The sequence below is a fragment of the Sceloporus undulatus genome, chromosome 2, assembly GCF_019175285.1.
Source record: "Sceloporus undulatus isolate JIND9_A2432 ecotype Alabama chromosome 2, SceUnd_v1.1, whole genome shotgun sequence".
Taxonomy (NCBI): Eukaryota; Metazoa; Chordata; class Lepidosauria; order Squamata; family Phrynosomatidae; genus Sceloporus; species Sceloporus undulatus.
This window is the reverse complement of record NC_056523.1, coordinates 291,954,483-291,978,078: the sequence shown is the minus strand read 5'-3', so window position 1 is coordinate 291,978,078 and position 23,596 is coordinate 291,954,483. Positions and strand designations below refer to the sequence as shown.

Below are 23,596 nucleotides of genomic sequence, written 5' to 3'. Positions count from 1 at the left end.
TAATAATAATAATAATAATAATGCACACTTCTTAACCTGCAATAACCCAACAAAGGAGGAATGGCTGGAAAGGTCCAATATCAGACATGACTGCATCAACATGGCTATAATAGTAATTCTACAGTAGTACTGTTAACAGCAATTCTGTGTTCGGTATTAAATGCTACAAGGCGACTAATATTTTCCAGGGCTTTGACTCCATTAAAAGAAATCTTTGTCAATTAATTGTGCAAGCATTAATAGCAATAGCAAGCACATTTCTATACCGCTTATCAGTGCACTTAAGCATTCCCTAAGCGGTTTACAAAGTGTACGCTAATTGACCCCAATAACCCCGGTACTCATTTTAGTGACCTTAGAAAGATGCAAGCCTGAGTCGAGCTTGAGCCCTTTTGCTAGTATTGCACTCGCAACCTTATGGTTTGTGAGTGGCTGCAATATAGGCATTTGACCACTGCGCCACCAGGGCTCTTTAATCACCAGGGCTCCTTAATCACATCAGCATCAGTCTGCATAGTCATCATCAACAGCAACAAAATCTTTTTTAGATTATACATTTCATGTCATTTAGAGTATTTATACCCTGCTCTTCTGGCACAAAGGCTCCCAGAGCAGCTTACAAATTGTTAATCAGACAGTTTCCTGCCTTCACTCTTAATATATGACACAAAAGGAGAAAGGAATGGCAGTGGGGAAGGGATCAACTCTTGCAGATACTACCAGTTCTTCTTTCAGTCTGAGGCCAGGGCAATGGCAGTTGGAATCAAGGGAGGGCCTTTCATCTGTCTCTGGGCTAGACATGGTAGAGCTATGCCTGTCTCTTATCTCCCTCTGAGACCAAGCTTTTATAGATGACTGACCGTGATCAGATGATTTTATGAACCCATATTTTCTTTACTGTACTCAGTAATTGTTGTTTATGTCTACCCAATAATACATTTGGTCTGTCGTATTTACGGATTCCTTATCTGCGGATTCAATCATTCATGGCTTGAAAATATTCCACAGAAATATAAATTTTAAAAAAAACCCTTGATTGTGGTATTTTATACAAGGGACACTTTTTTGCTATGTCACTGTATTAATGGGACATAAGCTTCCATAGATTTTGGTATCCACAGAGGTTCCTGGAACCAAACCCCAGTAGATACCAAGGGCCCACTGTACTGTCCAAAGACAGTAGGGGATGAAGAATCCATGGTGGATGTCTGGGTGGGAAAGCAGTTCAGGAGATAGCAAATAAGCATGCCAGCTCATAGAATTCCTGTCACAGTTCTATCACAGGTGTTAAAGAAATAGCACAGCTTTAAAGCCAGGAGTTCTGAAGCATAGGATCTGAAGATCTGAGTTATGCCCGATTCAAACCTCTCAGGGACACATCCACTCTGCTGGAACAAGGTTAGGCCAGTGCCTGGGAAGTCCTAAGTAATTTCCAACATTCCTAGGCTGAATTCCTAGTATTGTTTATGCACAGCTTCAGATGACTTAATATGAAGTCAGCTAGATCTTGAATATCCTGCTGAGTTTGAATGGTGCTTTCTAGTGTTTTCAGTTTGCATGATTTTGGACCAAAAAATATGGTTGTGGCTGATTTACAGGCATAAAAATAAAAGGGCTATCAGTTGGTTTAGCTCCAGGGGGGGAAATGGAATATTGTAAGCTCCATTCCTTTTTTTGCACACAATTTAAGAGTCTAGAGATCTGCCTTACATCTTAGGTGTGACTGACAATTGCACCATTCTGTCTATTTTCCCAGTGGTCGACTGAACACTTTGACTTGGAACAGGAGCATTCCAAATGGCAACATTTCATTGTAGGTTGCTTTTATAAAAGTATTGCCATTAATATTTGAAAGTTCTGTCAAATTTGGAATCACTACTTTACCACAGTGGGACTTCAAGGGTTGCCTTTAATTTAATTTAAAATATCATAAGGGGACCACCTTCCTGAAGGCTTCTCCCTCAACTCTCACGATGGGAAGCTATAACAGCAGGCTGCAGCAAACAGAGAGGAATTAAGTATTCCACCAGTCTTGCTTGTTTTCCCCCACTTCCTTTCTCCTCCTTGCTTCTGTATTGCATCTGTAAGTCTCTGGAAAGGATCACTGAGCATACCTATGCTGCTCTGAAAACCTTTCTGGATGAGAAGCAGGATAAAAATCCTTTTAAAAAATCATTCAAAAATTAGTTAAATTAACAAAATGTGTAAAGTGATGATGGATCAGCAGTTATAGCAAGTGTCACAGGTCCAGGAGTCATACAGTCACACTGAACAGGCCTGATCACATTGAGAAATGCACACCCACTATGGCCCACCCCTCATTCTTGTTCTTTTTTTTTAAGCAGACACTCAACCACCATTGCCTCTAGGAACTGTAGGGGGCAGTTCTGTCATGTTTTCAAGTAACCCTTGCCTGGAAAACCACTTCTGGTTTGAAAAGATGATCATTCTGCCAAAAAGAAATTGGGTGTGTTTAAGACCTGTCCTCCATGCTCCTAGAAGGTGTGAGCTACATTTTCCTTTAAAAGGGATTCCAAAAAACTGGGAGGCATAAAAACCCCTGGGAGGAAATCCATTTTTCCCATCCCAGCATTCAAGTACAGAAGCAGCCTGTCTTAAATGCACAATTCAAACTTAGTTCATCATATGGGGATTGAGCTACTTCACAGATATACAGCCGGGGTTTTTTAAACAGAAGATATAAGGAACATATCTAAAGTCACTGGGCTGTGTTTTTTAATATTCCTATGAAAGTATATGAAGTCAACCAAGATTGTCTGCAGCTAAGGTCACAAGGTTTTCAGGAATTACTGGTGTCAGCTGAAGCATGAGATTAACTGTATACAAGAAAGCCCCTCCTACTTACATAAAAGGTGGTCTACAAAAAAAAGATTAGGGTTTGGAAATGTAATAAATTTTTCAAAACAAGTACTCTCAAGAACTTGTTTGAAGAAAAAGAGCTCTAAAGACTGCTTCATGCTTAATATAAAAAGTATATAGGTTGTTTACAAGCAGCAATCTGAGCCACTGTGAAAAGCCATATTGGTATGACTAATAAGAAGCAGATGCCTCAATAAAAATTATACAGACACACATTATCACATACTTGAGATAAAACGAATGCATATTTCTTCCTAAATAAGAGTCAAAAGATATTTTAAATGCATCTCATGTGCTTAATCAAGAACCATCTCTTGCATTATAATTCTAGAGAAAACAAGAGATTTCATATTTGCTTTCTCCTGTTGTACCGAAGCTAAGGTTCAATCCACATTACAGAAATCATCCCTGACTCATGCTAGGGAATTCTGGGAATTGTAGTTTTGTGAGACATTTAGCCTTCTCTGTCAGTGAACTCTGGTGCCACAATAAACTAAAATTCCTAGAATTCCTTCAGCCTGGGCAGTTAAAGTGGTTTCAAACTGGATTATTTCTGCAGTGTGTTTTGGACCTAAGTGACAGAATATCCCTGGCTCCTGGTATCCTTGCTCTGATTACCTCCAGATTAATACTATTATGAAGTGCTACACTGTGAGACTGCCTTGAAAATACATTTAAAAACTATGGTTATTGCAGAATATGGTTGCAAGATTAGTGAAAAACTGGACAGTGTGAACATATTTTAGCAGTACTACTTCAGTTCCACTAGCTTTAGTCAGTTTTGAAGTACAATTCAAAGCACTGTTGTGGACCTAAAGGCCTAAACAATTTAGGAGAAGGGAGGACCACCTGCCTCCATATACACCTAGCCATTTTTTTAATATGTTCAATAAAGAACCCCTTTGACATCACCTGAGATGGAAGGCCTTATCACTCATGGCATCCCAGCTGTGGAAAGCTTAATGGCACTTATGGTACCATACAGATTATTTTTTTAATACAAAACTTTTAAAATGTAATTTTAACCATTCTGCATTCACCTTTCTATTCCTTTTGTAAACTGTTCTGGGAATATGACAAACAGATGATAAAAATGGATTGGTATATCTATTCAGCATATTGGGAGAATGGGAGAGGATAATGTTACTTATAGAACTTGTGCAACATCACAAACCAAGCAAGCCATCTTTAGAGGTACTTTCTGACCTAAAAAGAACACAGTTTCCTTTGAAAACTTGCAAATATTTTCCACTAACTGATTTGTCCAATAGCATAGAAAAATATATTTTACTTTAATCCTCCCTATTTTTGAAGATACAGGTTTAAGAATATAGTTGTAAAAGAAATAAAAGTAAAGACAGGGCAGGAAACCTCTTAGTCCACTACACTAAGCAGCTGCACTATCTCCATGGTGATGCAACAGCAGAGAGGGAAAGGAGACAAAATCTTCTGTCTCCAATTAGCCTACTTCTCCAGTGCCTTGCTTCTTTTGCAAACACTATGCCAGTGACCATCTTCCTCCTGCTCACACCACCTACACCAATTTATACCAGTGTATGTGTATCAACAAAATTCTGGCCACAGCCATTTTTGTCAACATTCAGCAGGATTGTACCTGGCGGGCAGAAAGATGATAAATAAGTTTATAAAGTGTATGATCAGTGGTAGAAATTATAGTCATCAGTTGGCAAAAGCAGAAAGGCCTGGTTTGAGAACAAAGCAGTGGCTGCTAATGTGAAAACCACTGGGGTATAAATAAATGACTAAGTTCTCATTTTCAGATACCTATACATGCATTTTGGAGGGATATGAGCCAGTTCAAGAATCCAATTGACTTTTCACAATGGAAGGGGAAGTGAAATTATAGTTACACATAAAAGCAAGTTTAAAATCTTGCTCAGTCACAAAGATTAATAGATGACCTTAGGTCAGTTACTTTGCCTTAGCTTAATATACTGGATTTCACAAGATTGTTGGGAGAATAAAATGGGACAGGGGAAGAACACCACATACACCATCTTAAGCACTTGAGGGGGGTATGAAATAAAATACTGAGTAACATTTGAATTGTAAATGCTAATGACCATTATTTGCTTTTATTATTATTTTTTAATTTGTTGCTAGCACAAAAGACTCAAAGAAACTTCTCAGTACAATGAATATAAAAATGTAGTAACAAAATGTTAGAGCTCACTGGATCAAAAATCCTATCTAGGCTAGCATTCTGTTTACATTTTGAACAAACAGCTGCCCATGGAAAAACCACAAATAAGATATGAGTTGTAACAGCACCAGCAGATATGGAAAGCCCCCACTTATATGATGGGATAGGTGCTAGAATACTGTCAAAAGGTGAAATTGGCTGAAAAGTGAAACTTGGGGTTTTTAGACAGCAAACAAAAGACTGAACATTAGATGGTATCAAGTTAACCGAGAGGGAGAAAGACAGTATGCCAAGTAGGCAGCGAGTGGTCCAAATAACAGAAAATTACATGGCTATGATTTTGACCTATTGAAACAACGGAGTGGCCATCAAAAAGATGGAGATACCAAAATATACTCTTCAACTTCATTATTATGGAGATAATGAGAAGTGGTTAGAACCTTCAGCTTGTTCCAAATGTAGTAACTATACTGATGACCAGTGCAGTTGCAGCAGTATACAACTCCTTTGTTATACCAGCATCAGTGGTTAATCTGTTAACAAAAAACAATCAAATTGCTGGTTTTTATGTAAAAAGGCCAACATGACTTGGATCCAGGCTATCTGAAGGACTGTACTCTTCCATTCATGCCTGTCCCAGATTTGGGATCTTCACAGGAGGCCCTCTCTCAGCCACATCAGCTTCAGAGGCATGTTTGATGAGGACATGAAAGAGGGCTTTCTTTGTGACTGTGCCCTGGAGTCTGGAATTCCCTACCAAAGAAACTTGGCTGCACACCTCCTTCTGTCAGTTTTAATTGTACTTTTTATTAATTCGTATTCGGAGCTACCCTGAATCACATTTTGGGACACATTCAATTAAAAATTGAATAGCCTATTCCTAGTTTACTCGTATACCAGGGATCCAGAAAGCCCTAGCTCAAGTCTCAAGAACATCTGCATGTGTCCTATGAGTCCCCAACTTAATCTTCTGATCCTTTGGAAAGTCACCCCCACATCTTCAGGAACAGCTATTCCTATACTGTACTAGGAAGGAATAGCTCAGCTGTCTTGTTGTAGAGTGGTTTGGATCTCAGACTTTCATTTTCATTTATGCTATCGGTTTCTTAGGCAGATTATACACAAGCTTATGCTTAAGAAGCTTATGCTTAAGAGGAGAAAATTTGATCTCTGATTTGGAAGGGCTATCTGTATTGTCAAACCAGACTGTGAGACAGAATTGGGCTTTTAAAGATTAGAAATGTATTAGACACAGGGAAAGCACAGATTCCTTCCATCCATTAAATCTCCCATTCATGAATGACTTTCTTGGTGACAATTATTTCATCCTTGTTTCATTTTCCTCTTCCTAGGTCTATTATTTGATTTATTTCCTCTTACAACCTATTCCAACAAACACCATCTCTTGGTATGCTGTGCCAACAGGATCCAATCCTGTTGCCACTCAATCTGTTTTCATTATTCGAGGGAATGATACTTGCAGAACATAAACTCTCTCTCTCTCTCTCTTTTTAAAACTAACCACTTCTAAAACACTCTAACATTTTTAGAAGTACATGAGATAATATGCAAACTACTGCAAACATGATTAATCATAACCCAGGATGTTTTTACAATACTTTGTAAATTATAATGAATTCCAAGTCTCACATTTAAAAAAAAAATCCATTATTAGAAATTCTTTTTCAAGAGAAATAATGGGACACTTACTGTTCTGGAATCCGAGAAAGGGTTGTACTCATCTAATCCAGGAGGTACGTTTCTTGTCACTTGTGTAACCGAAGGATCCTAGGCAGAGAGATAATAAGCAGTTACAGAAAGCCTGCAATTGCACACTGCACATGCAAACCTAGCATACTCATGATGAAGTTTCAAAAGCTTCAATCCCACATATAACTTTCCTGATAATAGGATGCATTGAGCTCAATCAGACTTATTTTAGTAGATATGTTTAGACTTGGGCTGTCAATAATGCAGTTATATTACATACAATATACCAGTCTGAGAGAAAGGCAGGATATACATAAAATAAAACAACAGCAGCACTTTGCAGCAGTGCATGGATGTCTACTGTAATGTACATACTGCTGAGTTCTATTGGAAGTAATCCAGGTTGAATATCCCTTATCTAAACTGCTTGGGACCAGAAGTGTTCATTATTTTGGATTTTTTAAATTTTAGAATTATCTGTACAGTGGTACCCCGGGATACGAAATACCCAGGTTACGAAATTTCCGGGATACGAAAAAATCCCATAGGAAATAACTGTTCTGGGTTACGAATGTTTTTTCGGGTTACGAAGAAAATTTTTGGTGCTTTTCGGCGCTTTTTCGCACGAAACGCGGCTTTTCCCCATTAGCGCCTATGGGTTTTCGGCTTGCGAAGGCTTTTCGGGTTACGAAAGCGGCCGCGGAACGAATTAATTTCGTAACCCGAGGGAGCACTGTATTTACATACAATGAGACATAATGTGGCTGGAGACACACTGAGGATCTATGAAAGAGCTGTTTCACATATCTTTTTCCAGCTGTGTCTCTCTTCAGCCTTGCAAATACAAGTACATACTAAGCCACCTGTGCGGTATCTCAAAAAAGTTAGAAATTTGGAGTACTTCTCATTTCGGAATTCTGAATAGGGGACAATTAACTTGTACTAGATAGGCGAATACAGAACTGCAGCTCAACTTGGGATTGTAGCATCAACAAAAAACAGTTTATTTCATTACTGCATTCTTAACGCAAGTTATTTTAAAGTAACACAAATTATTTTTGTTTGGCAGAAACTAAGTAAGTTCCAACACTGAGATTTTTAGCAAAGCACGGCCATAAAACAAGTTGTGTAAATTATCCAAAGATAAATGGTTACTTCTGCTTCAGCAATTCTAATTTGGAAATATCAGTCTGGTTCCACTTAGGATTCCTCAGAAGTAATACAGAAGGATACTTTCCCACTGAGGTTATCATAATACTCTCAAACAAAGGAACTGCAAAGGGAAAATCCAGTGTGAAAACACTAAGTCAAGGAATTCACTTCTATCACCAGGGACTAAATGTACATCTAAGTTTTAATTATCACTGTGTGGATATGTGGCATTTCATGCCCTTTTTTTTTTTTTGCCAACCCAGAATGACACTCTTTACAGCTGATGAAGCTGACTCAATTCCACAGAAGCCTGTGGTGTAATAAAAGTGTTCATCTTCAAGTTGCCACAGAACATGCTACAAGAGACCAACATGTCTACTCATCTAGAAACTGTCCATGAGTCTTTATAGTCTTATATTAATATTCGATACATGCTTACATTACTAAGCCATATCACTGTTCTATGGGGAGAAAATACATTATCTATTAAGAACTATATTTTTAAACAATTCCCACAATACAAAAATTATTTTGATAAGAGTGGCTAGTGTCCCATTAATAAACACATAAATAATAAATGGAAAAGAGTTACTTGCCTAGGACTACCATATTTTCAAATTTTAGGACTGACTTTATTTGGCATAGAAAGAAGAAAAAATTCACGCTGTCCCTCTCCCTGTTCTGTAGGTCACTCTCATTTTACCATGATCTGCTTATAAATCTAGATTAACATGATTAGTGAGCTATCCCATCTGTGATACAAATGTGTTATGAAGAATGCTGCTCCTTCTGAACATGAAAGCTCAGTTTTCAGCTGAATACTGTAATTAGGAAGCTGAAATATAAAACACATACTCAACAAATTTACGGAAATCATAAATAAGCATATTTTACTCTGAAAAACATGGCTCACACCTGTCAAAATAACCATCAGCAATTTGCGGCAAATTTGAAATCTCTAGACAAGACAGAATTGTGTTAACATGAAATATAAATCTGGTAAATTCCAAGAGAGAATACAAAAAGAAGAGCTTTTAGGATTTAACAACTGATAAGGGTTTTTTTTTGGGGGGGGGGGAATCACAGATGCCAGAAAAGTCAGGGAGAATCATGTCTCTAAAACCAGTTTCTCTGTGCAACCTGCAATGTTTTACAAGGAAAGATCCTGGGTATTAAGAGGGAAAAGTTTAAGCTCCATTGAATTTAGCTCATTTCACCTTTAGGCCACAGGCTGAAGTTCTCCCACTTATCCCTTTTAGTATCTCAGCCCAAACCAACTGGAAACTCTTGCTTGCAACATGCTCTCTGCTACCAATGTCCCCTGCCAATATATACGTACAACCCTTATTCCTGCTCATTTTTGGAACTGGGCTCTGTGGGAAGGTGCAGCTAATTTCAGTACTATAAAATACGTGATTCTACACCCACAAATGGCTTAACTCCTAGCACATTCACACAGAAAAAATACTTTGCAAAGAAAGAAAATGAAAGCAAGGAAATGACCCTCAATCATGAGTTCAGCCTCTATATTTTCATTCCATTAGCACAATAGTCCCTAAAAATAGGACCTCTAGGTGATGCTGTAACTTCAACTCCCAGAGGTCCCAGCCAATATGGCCACTAGTCAGGCATGCTGGAAGCTGAAGTCCAACAGCATATAGAGAGCCAGATTTGGGAGCCAGTATATCAGCAGTTTTCTGTTCAGAGAATCAGTGACTGCCAGGTTCATCTGATACAGCAACTTCCCTGTGGACATCCAGCAAGCTACATTAACCTAGGCATGGCACCTCAAGCCCAACATACTACCCATGACACCACAGCGATTCATGACAATACGTAAGACACATGTAAAGATGAGTAAAACTACAAACTGGATTTGAATCCAATATGACCAACACAATTTACAAAACAGACACTATACTTAGGCAGTAAGAACAGTATTCTTCTTACACTGGGCTGGAGAAGAGATCTTCAGGATTAACTACTGCAGTTCTTACTGCTTTCTACTATACTAAAATGTGTTTTGCAAAGACAGCTTGGCATCAAAGTAAGGAACCTTTCAATTCACCTGGCATTGGTTGGCACAGATACATATAGTTGCCTTTTGACTCAGTCTCTGAAAGACAGACTGCCAACTGCTTCATGTGTAAGGAAACAGCAAAAAGGTTGTACAAGTGATTCATATGCTGTGCATACCACCTCCCTCTCAGCACTCACAGATTCTGTCTTATTGACTCCTTGCAACATGCCAAGATGGCTCCCAGACAATTGCATGGTTTGAGGATCTCAATAATTGCCCTAACACCAAGAGTTTTGAGACAGATTACAGTTATGATGAAACTACATTAGTTTCATCATTATATTAGGAATATAATTTTATGCTGAGACAGAGATAAAGTTGCATAAGACAATATTAATGAAGGGAGTCAATGTATACAATGTTTTTCTTTTTGTGTTAATTGGTAGTACAATGCGTCCGTGCCATATGCAGGCACACTATATATGGATTCCAGCTTGCGTGGAAGCCACACTGCACTTAAAGTAATGGCACGTGTGCCCTTGGGGCACATGCCATCCTGAGCCCCAAGCACATGCCCCATTGTATCGAATAGAGCACAAGCATTCCTGAATTTTCCCTTACGTGGAGGGATCCGGAATGGATCCCCTGCATAAGGGGGGGGGGGGCACTGTAGAAGATATACTGTATACATAAGCTTAAAAACAATTAAAATAATCAAAGTAAGAAAGTAATTTGTTAAGAATTGCATATATTACTGTCTGCAGAGAATAGAAAAATCTGCGAAGATGTGTTAATTAAAATTAAGTTGTACAATTAGAAAAGCTATGGAAAAAGCTGTGATAAGAAAATGTGGAAGAAAAACAGGAATAAAGGTTGTTAGAAAAAGATAAACTAGATACAAAAAGACTAGATAAAAATACCTCAAAAGTCATAGTTAAGGAAATAATGAGTAATTGTTTTTATAAGTAGATATGCAGGGGTGGATTTTAAGGGATGGGGAGAAAATGTAAGTATGCATGTATATGTTTTTGTATTAGAATTATTAAAACCAATAAAAACTATTTTGAAAAATTTTTAAAAAGAAACTGCATTAGTTTTAAGTTTTATTTTTAAAGAACAAAAATAGAAGATTTTGTCAAACTAGGTTTGAATTTTAGATTACAGCAAGAACTCTGATGAAGCATCTGAACATTGCAATGATTCATTATTAATTACTGTTCTTTTTGGGGGGGACTCACACACAAGAAGTATAAAAACTCAAAAATAATCAGAGAAATTATAATACACCATTGTATAGATAACACCACTATAAAAAGAGGATGAAAATAAAAGCTATTCAAATAAATGGAACAGTGTTGAAAAGTACAAAGTTTCTAACTCAATGAACATGAAGTTTTGGCACTATACTCAGTTAAAAACAGAACACATAATAACATTCTTAAACACTATTGTCAAATTTTCTGATTATCTTAAGACCCACATGACTTTCCCAGCCCTGATGAACTGCTACTTTCCATAATTAATAGGGTCATACAACTCCTGTCTTTGTTTCTGTGTGGATTGATCCATAGTACTGTTCAGAGAAAGGAACAGCAGTACCTTATATCCCATTTCAATCACTGATTTCAAATATTCCATTTCAAATATAAATGAAATGTTATCTAGTGTACAGTACTATAGCATCATTCCTTGCCTTGTATGTCCCCACTCCTCTGTTTGCTTGGGAAAAGCAACAAATGTCACAGGGAAGTATCAGAAAACCCTTGTTGCAGAAGACTCTTGCCATCAGAGCAGTCACTATGCTTAACATAAAGCTATATAAACATGGCTAAAATTTCTTCGGAACGTTTGGGTGCCAGTGAAAAGCAAAAAATTAAAACTTAACCAGAACGTATACTACATATCAGGAAAGGTAATATCAAATCAAAGAGTATACCAGCATGGATAAAAAGTAGAGACATGAAAGCTCATAAGAAATCAGAATACTTAGGTCTTCTCAGCATTCCTCACACTAGGGCTGCTGGTACTTGCAGTCCAACAACATCTGGAAGGCTACATGATTCTTTTCCCAGAAGAATGGCAACTTCCTTCTTACAACTGAAGGCTAGCCCAAATGATGAAAATAAAAACACAAGCTTGCATCCAAAATAATTGCAAGCAGTTAATTTTAAGGTGCATGTTGCTCAACGCTGAAAAATCATTTAAAAATCATATCACTGTATAATAATAATAATAATAATAATAATAATAATAATTTTTATTTTACAGTCGGCCCTTCTTATAACATGGATTTTTTATACAGGGATTAAGCATACACGGTTTGAAAATGTTCCAAAAAAGTATAAATTACCTTGATGTTCCATTTTTTATTAGGGACACCATTTTGCTATGTCATTATATTTAATGGGACTTGAGCAATACACGGATTTTGTATACACGGGGGATCTGAACCAAACCCCAGCGTATAACAAGGATCCACAGTATTACCGCCTGTGGCGAACCAATCCGGGCATTTTACAACATTAAAATACATAACAGCATAAAAACAATATATTTCCCTCCCCCCTTAAAAAGTTATTAAACAACATATCTAATGTAAAACCACAATAACTAGTTAAAATAACAATAAATTAAACAAAATGATACCAACCAACAAACCACTGCAACTTCAGTTCTAAAGAAAAGAAAAAAAAGAAAAGAAAAGGGGGCTTTGGAGACATTACTGAGGAGGGGGGAGATCCTGAGATCCTGAGGCTGGGATATTTCAGTCTGGGAAGACCTGCCTGAAGAGATCCGTCTTGACAGCCTTTTTGAAGCTGTCCAAAGATGTTAATTGACGGATCTCGTCCGGCAGGTCATTCCAGAGCCTGGGGGCGACAGCAGAAAAAAGCCCTCTGGGAGGTCGCCACAAGCCTCAAATTTGAGGCTGCAACAAGTTCCTCCCAGAGGACCGGAGCGCACGGGGAGGATTGTATGGGAAGAAGTGGTCTCTGAGATAGCTTGGACCCAAGCCATTTAGGGCTTTAAAGGTAATAACCAATACCTTGTACTGGGCCCGGAAACCAATAGGCAGCCAGTGGAGGGACCTCAAAACCGGAATGATATGGTCCCTTCTAGATGTTCCTGACACATGCCTGGCTGCCATGTTTTGAACCAGCTGTAGTTTCCGAACCAGGCACAAGGGTAGCCCCATGTAGAGCGCATTACAGAAGTCAAGGCGTGAGGTTACCAGGCTGTGCACTACAGTCTCGAGATCCCTTACTTCCAGAAAAGGGCACAGCTGGCGTATCAGCCGAAGCTGATAACAGGCACTCCTGACAGTCGCATTCACCTGATAGTATATTCAGAGGCAAGAAACAGGCTAGAGAGGAAGCTAGACTAAAGGATGACAGGCTAAAACAGTACCAAAAGAGGATAAATAGACTGCAGAGAAGCTGAATGAATTATTTGTGTCTGTGGTGGTGATGAAACATGCTGCTCTAGGCCTAAAATTAATATATCACTGTCACAAAATGGAATCCACACAAAAAAATTAAAAAATTAAAAGTAGCATTCCTGATCTAACTAATATATGCAACTTATCCTAAAAGTCAGACTCTGTATCAGGGTTGGTGCCAACCTAACACCAGCTTTTAAAAAGGGATCCAAGGGTTTAGCTGAACATTTGTTCCAGGTAAATCGGTGGAAAGCAAAATTAAAGGAAATATTATCAAGCACTTCCGAGAAAGGAACTGGAAAACCACCACTGAGTATTCCTTGTCTAAGAAAACCTTATGAAATTTGTGGGATCACCATAGGTTGACAGGCAACTTGAAGGCACACTTGCACACACAGAGACATTATCAGCACACAGAAGATCACATATAGCTGAAGAAATATCAACATGGCTTCATTAACCTCAGAGTTCTTTGAGAGTGTCAACAAACATGCAAATAGGGAAGATCTCTCAGTTAATTTTTACTAAAGCAATATAATTATCAGGAGATCTTTTCAAATTTTAATGAAGGATCTAGAGTTCAGTTTTGTTAGGAACAAAGTGTTGGCTATTACCTTTAAAGCTTACACCAGTGGTTCTCAAACAATGGGGTGGGACCCCAGGGGTGTGTATGAGAGTTGCTCTTGGGGGGGGGGACAAGACTTGTAGACCGTAATGCCTCCTCCCCCCAAAAATTTATGTGTCAAATTTACACATGTGTTGAGTATTGAATTTACTTAACTGTGAACAAAATAAAGCATTGAACAATGTCATAAAATGTTAAAAGATTAATATACTGGAATGTGCAAATGAAAATATGCATACTAAATAAACAAAATGTTTTTATTCATATAGTACAGCAAGTGGTGTTATGTATGCATGACATCCATCAATGGTAAAAAGTCTGAATACCACAGCCCTACATGGTTTGGGTCCAGGTTATCTCTGGGATCACCTCCTCCTGTATAATCTGCCCCATACACTCAGGTGCTCTGGGGGACATTACTTCAACCGGCCAGGAATAGACAGGCAACTGTCACCAAAAAGACCTTCTTGTTGGCCATGCCTACACTATGGAATTACTTGCAAGGGCAGATTAAACACACTGTATGAATTTAAAGCAGTATTAAAGAGCTATCTCTTCCAGCAGGTCCATCCAGTTGATTCTAAACTATGCATTTTAAATTGGTATATTTTTAATTTTATGCCTGGATGATTTTAATGTGCAATGATTATCTTAATCCTATGTTTACGTGTTTCAACCTGTGTATTTGAATGGCTTCATTTTAGTTATATATTATATTTTAATCTATACTGTACCGAGCCTTAGAGAGAGGCAGGTAACAACTACAAGCACAACAGAAACAGCAAGTGTTAGCAGTGTGGTGGCTAGGCTTGGTTTCAATACCAAATTTCTCACCCTATTCAATGGGGGCATCCTCCCAAGGACATGATTAGACTGCGTTCTTGCTTACTGCCACTGATGCTGTTATGCTGGACTTTCTGCTATTTGTTATCAAATTTTATTTAGAAATTGTTGAATGCTGCCAGAAGTATTACAAACAAGTGCCTAAATATTACTAAGACTGCATCTGCACGACAGAAATAATCCACTTTGAAACCACTTTAACTGCTATGGCTCAATGCTATGAAATTTTGGGAATTCTAGTTTGTTGTGGAACCAGAGCTCTCTGACAGAGAAGGATAAATGTCTCACAAAACTACAGTTCCCAGAATTCCACAGCACTGAGCCATGGCAACTAAAGTGGCATCAAATGGAACTGCTTTTGCAGTGCAGATACAGCCTTAGATAATTAAATATGTGTCTTTATGCTTATCTTTCTTCTCTACAATGAATACTGTGGGAGATGACAGCCAGCACTTTGCCAGTTCTGGCTGCCACACTTTCCTTCCTAAGTTCTTATGAGACATGCATTCTCATTTAATTCACAAGACTGAGTGCTACAAGAAAGAGGGATCAAGACAGCCACAGTTAACTAAAAAAAAATTACATTTATAACATTAAGTATTTATCTATTGTTTACTTATTTCTTTCATTTATAAGTATCTCAGCAATTATAGTTTTCTGGAAAATGTACAAAACAAGGCAGATTAAAAATTACAATTCAAATATTCTTTTAAAAAAATCAAAGCTATTATAAAAACAAAACTAAAACTTCAAAGAGATTTAGAACTTCACAGCTACAATTAGTACAGAATTCCAAAGGGGAAAATACTACAGAACCAAAATAAACATGATAAAATTTCAGAAAAAATAACCTTTGGATTCTATGATGGGGTTCTTCTTTGCAGCAGAATCTGAGTGATGAAATATGATAATTTCATGATTTGTTTTGTGTACTTTAACCTCCTTTTCAGCTAACCATATTGATCACAGAGTGGCTTTTATTTTGGCTGCAGATTACTGTTTAAAGAGTCTATTTTGCCAAACAATACAATTGTCTTTCATGGTTTATAAAAAACAACTAGGAATAAGCATCAAGGCTATATATGACTCTTGTCCCTCATGTACTCTAACTACACGATGGCTGTTAATAAAGTAAGTTCAGAATCTTTAGCCTAGTGCTCACCAAGAAAGCCATAAAATTAGTGTTAACTTATGAACATTCATCAAGCAACATGAGCGTTATTGTTACATATGTTATGCTAACAGAAGTACTACACACAGTTCCCTACGACAGAGAAATTGTGCATTTTAAACCCACAGCTTTCAAAAAGCATTTTCTCTTAAACTGGGCTTAACTTTTACCAGTCCAGGTTATTTGAAGGACTGTATTCATGTTCTTTTTACTATTTCCTGCTAAAATGTTTTGAAACTCTGATGATTTTCAATAATAAAATTTATCTCATGCAAATCAAACAACTTAATGGTGATGTGGCCATGTGCACAAGCCGCCATTGGGGACAATGCAAGCTTGCTGACCGCAGATGCTTGAATCCACGAATGGCAAGTTCATGGATACTGAGGGCTGACTGTAGTTTACTAAGAAAATACAATCCATTCTTTAAAAGAATCATTGATGCAAGGCTACCGATTCTAAATCATCCATCTGAACCTCCTTCTACTGTACCAAAATGACAGCTGTGGCAACTGTTTCTTAACTTCTTGTACCAGTAAACTTGTAAACTCTTATACATAACTTTCAAAAGATAACTATGTTGGTCTGTTTTAATATAAAAATAAATGGAGGAAGGAATCTGTGTATAATTACAGCGCTTTAGAAATAAAGTTTAATAATAATAATAATAATAATAATAATCTAGTAGTACTTCTAAGACTGATTTATTTGAGCATTGGTTTTTGTGGATTTCTACCTGCTTCTTCAGATGCATTGATGGAACACTGATGAACTGAATATATCATTCCATCAATGCATCTGAAGTAGACGGAAATCCATGAAAGCTCATGCTTAAATACAATTCAGTTTCCATTCATGGGCTTGGCATCTGCAAACTGGAGCATCCACTAATAGCCCCCACCCCATTCTCTTCAATGGCAGCACATGCACATGGTCATGCCAACGCAGCCACAAATGCATCATGCCACCATTGAGAAGAACGGGACTTGAGGTCCTCCAATATTTGGCATCCGCCAGGGGATCTAAGATGGAATCGATATGAAGCGCTGACTGATATCCCCGTGGATCCCATCTGCTATCAGATGGAAAGAATGTGAAGTTAAGGAGGTTTACTGGAGATCATTGATTTTCCATTTGTAAAACCTTTAGTTCTAATCTGAGAGGGAAGAGAAACAGTTACCATTTGCACAGAACTTGGAGAGAAATTATACAGTGTTACTGGGAGGTCTCCTTCCCAGCTCCTCATCTTTTAAAAAAGGGAGGCATGGCTAAGACTGATTTATAGTCAGCTCTCCGTATTGGCAGCAATACCAATCAGCCCATCGTATCCATTCCATTTTGGACCTCCCCCCCATGGATGCCAAATATTGGCAGGCCTCAAGAGAAGGTTAAGAGGTGATATGACAGCACTGTCTAAGTATCTGAAGAGGTGTCATATTGAGGATAGAGCAAGCTTGTTTTCTGCTGCTCCAGAAACTAGGACATAGAACAATGGATGCAAACTAAAGGAAACGAGATTCCACCTCAACTTTACAAAGATGCTCCTGATAGTATGAGCTGTTCAACAATGGAATAGGCTCCCTTGGAGCATGGTGGGGTGGAGTCTCCTTCTTTGGAGGTTTTTAAACAGAGTCTGGATGGCCATCTGTCAGGTCTCCTGACAGTAAGATCTGTTCAACAGTGGAACATGCTCCCTCAGAGTGTGAAGAAATCTTCTCCTTTGGAGGTTTTTAAACAGTCTGGGTGGCCATCTGTCGGGTGTCTTCCAACTCTATGATTCTTTCCCTAGAGGAGAGATAGGAAAAGTGTGGTCTGCATATGGTATGCAGGTCCCTTTTTCAGTACCATAAAAAATTACCAAAATCCCCACCAAAAGTTATTTTTTCTGATAAGAAAGACATTACAGTAGCTCCTGAGCTGGGCCTACCTCTAAACAATCTTTCCCCTGCAAAACCAGCAGAAAATTGTTGAAAACTAGAACCAGATTGGTTTCGTCCCTTCCAGGAGCTATTTTCAGATGATTTCTAGCCACAAACGAGGCAGCATGGCACAAAATACTGCCACCTCACCTGCTATAGTTTCCCATCTCTGCCCTAATGTTCAATAGTTTCTCTGGAGGCATGATCCTAAGGAGAGGGGAGGGAATGAAATAAGGATAAGAGCAGAGAAGGAACTGCTGGATCTTGGGCTATTCCATGAATACTCTGATCATTCTTTCGAATTTATCTCTGGCCAGATCCTTTGTTAAATCATCTTTATATACCACAAGTCAGTGATGGCTGATATAAGGAGCCCATATATCCAGTGACAAACTAGAAATTGCAGAAAGACCCTTGAACACTATACAACACTACAGAAGCCAACTAAACATAGCAGTTGCTTGGATTTTAAGCCCTCAAACTCATTTGGCTTGACACATTTTACCAGGCATCTAGTCTCAGGCCCAACATAAATAGGATACTACTGCAATTACAAACAACTGGATATAAGGTTTCTAAATACTTTGCAGCTCCTATCCCAACTCTTTTTATACAATTTGTATATGTTCAAATTAATAGGGATCAGCTCTTTTTAAAGGAGAAGGTTAATGGAAGAGGATAAACCTGTTCTTGTGAAATAAAGATCTTCAGCAGTTTTATGCAAAGAGGACTTGGAGAGATTACACAACCCATGAACAAATTTCATTTTGTAGAACAAATATGCTAAGCAATGTTGAGTTATCACATAACACCTTACAGTGATTCTGTAAGTCACTATTGCAGCCTTGCACATAAATCAACAAAAGGGCAGGTATACATCTAAATAAGTGGATCCTAAACTAAGAAACTAAAATCACACACAACTGTTACCTTTTCAAAAAGTCCTGATCTTTAGGATACTTCAGTTAGTTTATTTATCAACTTCAATCCCACTTTTCCTCCGTAAGTTCAAGGCAATGCGCATGGCTTTCCTCCTCTCCACCTTACCCTCACTGTAATCTTCTGGGGTAAATCAGAATGAGAAACAGCAACTGGCCCAAGATCATCCAATGAGTCTCATGTCTCAGTGGGAACTCAGGCCTGTTACAGACAGCCAAAATAAAGCTGCTTTGAGTCACAGTGGACGTATGGTGTTTCAAAGATGCATGCGTTCTAAGAGTCCAGAAGCCATACCAAAGCCACGTTCCAGTCCTTAGGGCTGGAGTGTGGCTTTGGTGCGACTTCTGGACTCTTAGGATGCATGCATCATTGAAACACCATACCTCCACTGTGACTCGAAGCAGCTTTATTTTGGCTGTCTGTAACAGGCCACAATTTCCTCAACTCATAAACCACAGCACCATACTGGCTGTCCCACATTGCTATTACATCACAGCCTTAAAATGAATCAGCCACCACTTTCTCTCCTTCCTGGTAATTCTGAATTGAAATTTTGAGAAGCAATGGAGATTACCAACAGAGATTTCACACCACTCTCAAACTACTCCTATTATTTTGAGGGAGTAAATTTAATTGTTGAACTGATACGAAATAGCTTATATTAATACAGTTTAGTAGGGAAATTTATTCTGGAGCCAACATAGCAACCATTATATATTGAAAGTACTGGAAAAGAGAACTTTACAACTTCACTATTTATAAAGTTATAAATGTGTTAATAATGCAGGCATCATTTACAGCTAGATTATGCAAGTTTGTAGTTGTCTAATAATGTGTTTTTACAGTTACTAGAGGAAAGTACACTTTGAAATTCATATTACAGAAACATACAACTGGGAATCAGATGCTACAAAAGCAACTAAAAATCATACAACTAGACTACTCCAGAAATTGTATCAATAAACTGAACAGATATACTATCAGAAAGTGCATTCACAGAACCATAGACTCACAGAGCTGGAAGAGACCCCAAGAGCCATCCAGTCCAACCCCCTGCCATGCAGGAACTTACAATCAAAACATTCCCAACAGATGGCCATCCAGCCTCTGCTTAAAGACCTCCAAAGAAGGAGACTCCAGCACTCTTACTGTCAGGGAGTTCTTCCTAATGTTTAGGTGGCATCTCTTTTCCTGTAGCTTGCATCCATTGTTCCAGGTCCTATTCTCTGGAACTGAGTAAAACAATATTGCTTCATCCTCAAAATGACACCCCTTCAAATATTTAAACAGGGCTACCATGTCATCTCTTAACCTTCTCTTCTCCAAGCTAAACATACCCAGCTCCCTTGCCATGAGAACCCTGAAAGCAGGTGGTAAATTAAGGATGAGGGCAGCCATGTTAGCTTGTGCAGTGAAAACTACCTACACTGTAGAAATAATACAGTTTGACAACACTGTGTTCCATCCTACAGAATCCTGGGATTTGTAGTTTTGTAAGGCACCAGCATCCTTTGGCAAAGAAGGCTAAAGATCTTGTAAAACTATGAAATTCAGTATTCCATAGGATGGAGCTACACCACTTAAAGTGGTGTCAAACTGCATTATTTCTACAATGTAGATGCACCCAAAGTCTTGTAATACCTTAAAGACTAACACTCTTTCTGGGCATAAAACTTTCACCGAGGCCAATAGACTTCATCACACGATTTAGCTAATTAAGGTAATTCAATATCTTACTGTATTTGGTTCAAACTGGTAGGCGTTAAACCTCACCTTTAGTGCCAGATCTTTTTGGAAAACATTGTTTTAATGTAGAGCAAGGCAAGTAAAACAGCCAAACTCTAAGGCAGTGGTTCTCAAACTTTGTACATTTGTATACTGGACAAAATTACAAAATGCAAAGGTATAACTCTGAACACTGAAGTGAGGATAGTTCAAGCTATTGTATTTCCCCATCAGCGTGTAAGATGTGAGACCTGGATAGTGAAAAAAGGCAACAAGAAGGAAACCAACTCATCTGAGATGTGGTGCTGAAGAAGAATGCTGAGGATGCTATGGATGGCCAAAATGACAAACAAATAGGCCCTTGAGCAGATCAAGCCTGAATACCTCATGGCTGCCAAGACAGCTAAACTGAGGCTGTCGTACTTCGGCCACATCATGAGAAGGTACGTTTCACTAGAAAAGTTACTAATGCTAGGAAAGGTGGAGGGAAGCAGTAAGAGAGTAGGACCTCATGCTAGATGGATGGACTCTATTAAGGAGGTCATGGGTATGAATTTGCAGGATTTAAGCAGAGCAGGGGAGGACAGGGAGTCTCAGAGATGTCTTATCCATAGGGCTGCCATCAGTCGGGGTGACCGGAGGACGATTAACTGTAGTCCAAAACACACTGCCAAAATAATCCAGTTTGAGACTGCTTTAACTGCCCTGGCTCAATGCTGGGGGATTCTGGGAACTGTAGTTTTGTGAGACATTTAGCTTTCTCTGTCTGACAGCTCTGGTGCCAGAATAAACTACAACCCCAGGATCCGCTAGCACTGAGCCAGGGCAGTTAAAAGTGGTCTCAAACCGGATTATTTCTGCAGTGTTTTGGACCACCGCCTCCTGTCCAGGAGGAGTCACACAGACCCAAAAGTCCCCCGAAAGGCTCAACAGGCTGCCCTGCCCTCTCCCAAGGGAAGCATCATCCAAAGTCCACAAAACAGCAGCACCTTTATTGGGAGCCCAAATGCGGATTTTGTGGATGATACTGTACTTTGCTATTAGGCCAACACAGCTGGACCTAAAAGGAAGAAACAGTGCAAAACAGACACAGAAGGCCAGCTGGGAGGAGGCCCCCAAAACAGCCCCCAATTGCAAAGACTGAGAGGGAAGGGAGCCACCGGAATAAAAAGCTTCCCCATCCCCTCAGATGAAGGGGTTTCACCTCTGGCCAAAGAGGGAGGATCTTTGGGGGCAGGGTGACCAATGTCCTCACCACAAAGGAGGACCAGGCACCACACAATGGAGGACATTCCAGATTAATAGAGGACATGGCCAAAATAGAAGCTGCAAAACATTCATGTAGAGATAAATCAGGGCTTATTTCTCAACCTCGAAATGATGGATATTTTGAGATCCCTCCTGAGTGGAAATGGAGGACACGGCTTGGAAAAGGAGGACGGGTCATCACCCTGCAAAGGAGGACAAGGCACCACAAAAAAATGGAGGACGTGACCAAAATGAAAGCTGAAGTGTAAATTCGTGCATCTTTGTCATGCTTAAAATGGAGGACGTTTTGGAATCCCTCCTGGGATGCGGGGCACGTCCTTTGGAAAAGGAGGGCACCTGGTCACCCTGGAAAGAAGGGCAAGCCACAGAAAGAATGGAGGACGTTCAAAAATGAAACGGAGGACGTGACCAACACGAAAGCTACAAAACACTCAGAGAAATGTACATCTTTGTGGAGGACGTCTTGACACTCCTCCTGGGCAGAGAAGGCTGGAGTGTGGAAAAGGAGGGCAAGGGCACTGCAAAAATGGAGGACACTGAAGAAAGAAATGTAGGACAGGACCAAAATGAAAGCTGCAAAACCCTCCCATAAATACGAATGTGTGCTTCTTTTCTGAGGCTCAAAATGGAGGACGCTTTGGAATCCCTCCGGAGAGAGAGGGCTGGGATGGAGGACACACGTCTGGTGGAAGGAAAGGAGGGAGCCTGGCGACCGCGCCTCCGCCTCCCCTTCTTCCTCTTCCTCTTCCCGGGGCTTTACCTTGAAGGGGTTGTTGAGGTCCGGGTCCGCGAAGGGGTTGTTGTCGAAGTCCGACATGGCGGAGGGCGGGGGACTCCGGTCGAGCCCCTCGGAGGCGGAGGAGGAGGAGGCTTCTCCTGCTGCTGCTGCTGCTGCTATTATTCCCTCGTCGACATCCGCTCAGGTACTTCCGGTAGGAAACCCACCCAGCCACCCCGCCTCCCGATAGGACAGTCACAGGCCTCCAAAATGGCCGCCCCGGAAGTGACGTAGAGGGTTGCGCCGAAGTATGGCCGGCGGCTGAGCGATGAGAACAGAGGGAGCCCTCCTAATGTGGAATCTCTTTTCCTCGGCTCCTATTCTCTGGAGCAGCAGAAAACAAGCTCGCTCCCTTCCTCCTCAGCGCGATACCCCATAAAGTACTTACTACACATTGTAAACTGCTCGGGGGGGGGCTGACATGATGCACTGATGAGTAGAACAGAGACGCACGCTCCTCCCTCCACCTTTGTGGGTTTGATTATTTACGGGTTTATTAATATGTTCTCTCTAGGAATCTCTAGGTCCTCCAGGGCAACTCTATGGTCAAATTTAGCCAAAGGCCACAGGGAAGGAAGCTCCGCTAGGCATTTGTTGACCCCAGAGTTGCACTGGAGGACCTAGAGATTCTCAGGGGAAAAGAGAGTGTTTTGTTGTTTGCAGTTTTTCCTCATCCGCGGGGTCCTTCAAGGCTCCTCCGCTGCTCAGCCTTCTGAGGAGAGGGGCTGATGCTTGCCCTACAAAGCTCCTCGGCTCTTCTGTTGCTCAGCCTTCTCCAGATGAGAAGAGCGGATGGAGGAGGAGAAGGATGGGCAAGCCTCCTCCACCATTTGGCCTTCTGAAGAGAGAGCCAGGCAGAGAGAGGAAGAGGCGGATGGAGTTAATATTAATGAATGAATTAATGTTTCATTAAAACCTATCTCTGGCCTGCGGAAGTTTAGCCTATTTTAATTTTGGCCCCTTCC

At 39.7% G+C, this 23,596-nt stretch overlaps 1 protein-coding gene across 1 annotated transcript in view; it reads right to left on the bottom strand.

Annotated features, from left to right (window-relative positions):
- Positions 1–22,782, bottom strand: part of SCAMP1 (secretory carrier membrane protein 1) — a 68,695-nt gene extending 45,913 nt beyond the window's left edge. The window contains exons 1-2 of the mRNA XM_042447881.1: positions 22,614–22,782; positions 6,755–6,832 (exon numbers count right to left, since the gene is read on the bottom strand). Of these exons, the coding sequence (XP_042303815.1) occupies positions 6,755–6,832; positions 22,614–22,670 (135 nt within the window). The 5' untranslated portion in view covers positions 22,671–22,782. The remainder of the gene's footprint in view (positions 1–6,754; positions 6,833–22,613) is intronic.
- Between the last annotated feature and the right edge of the window lie 814 nt (positions 22,783–23,596).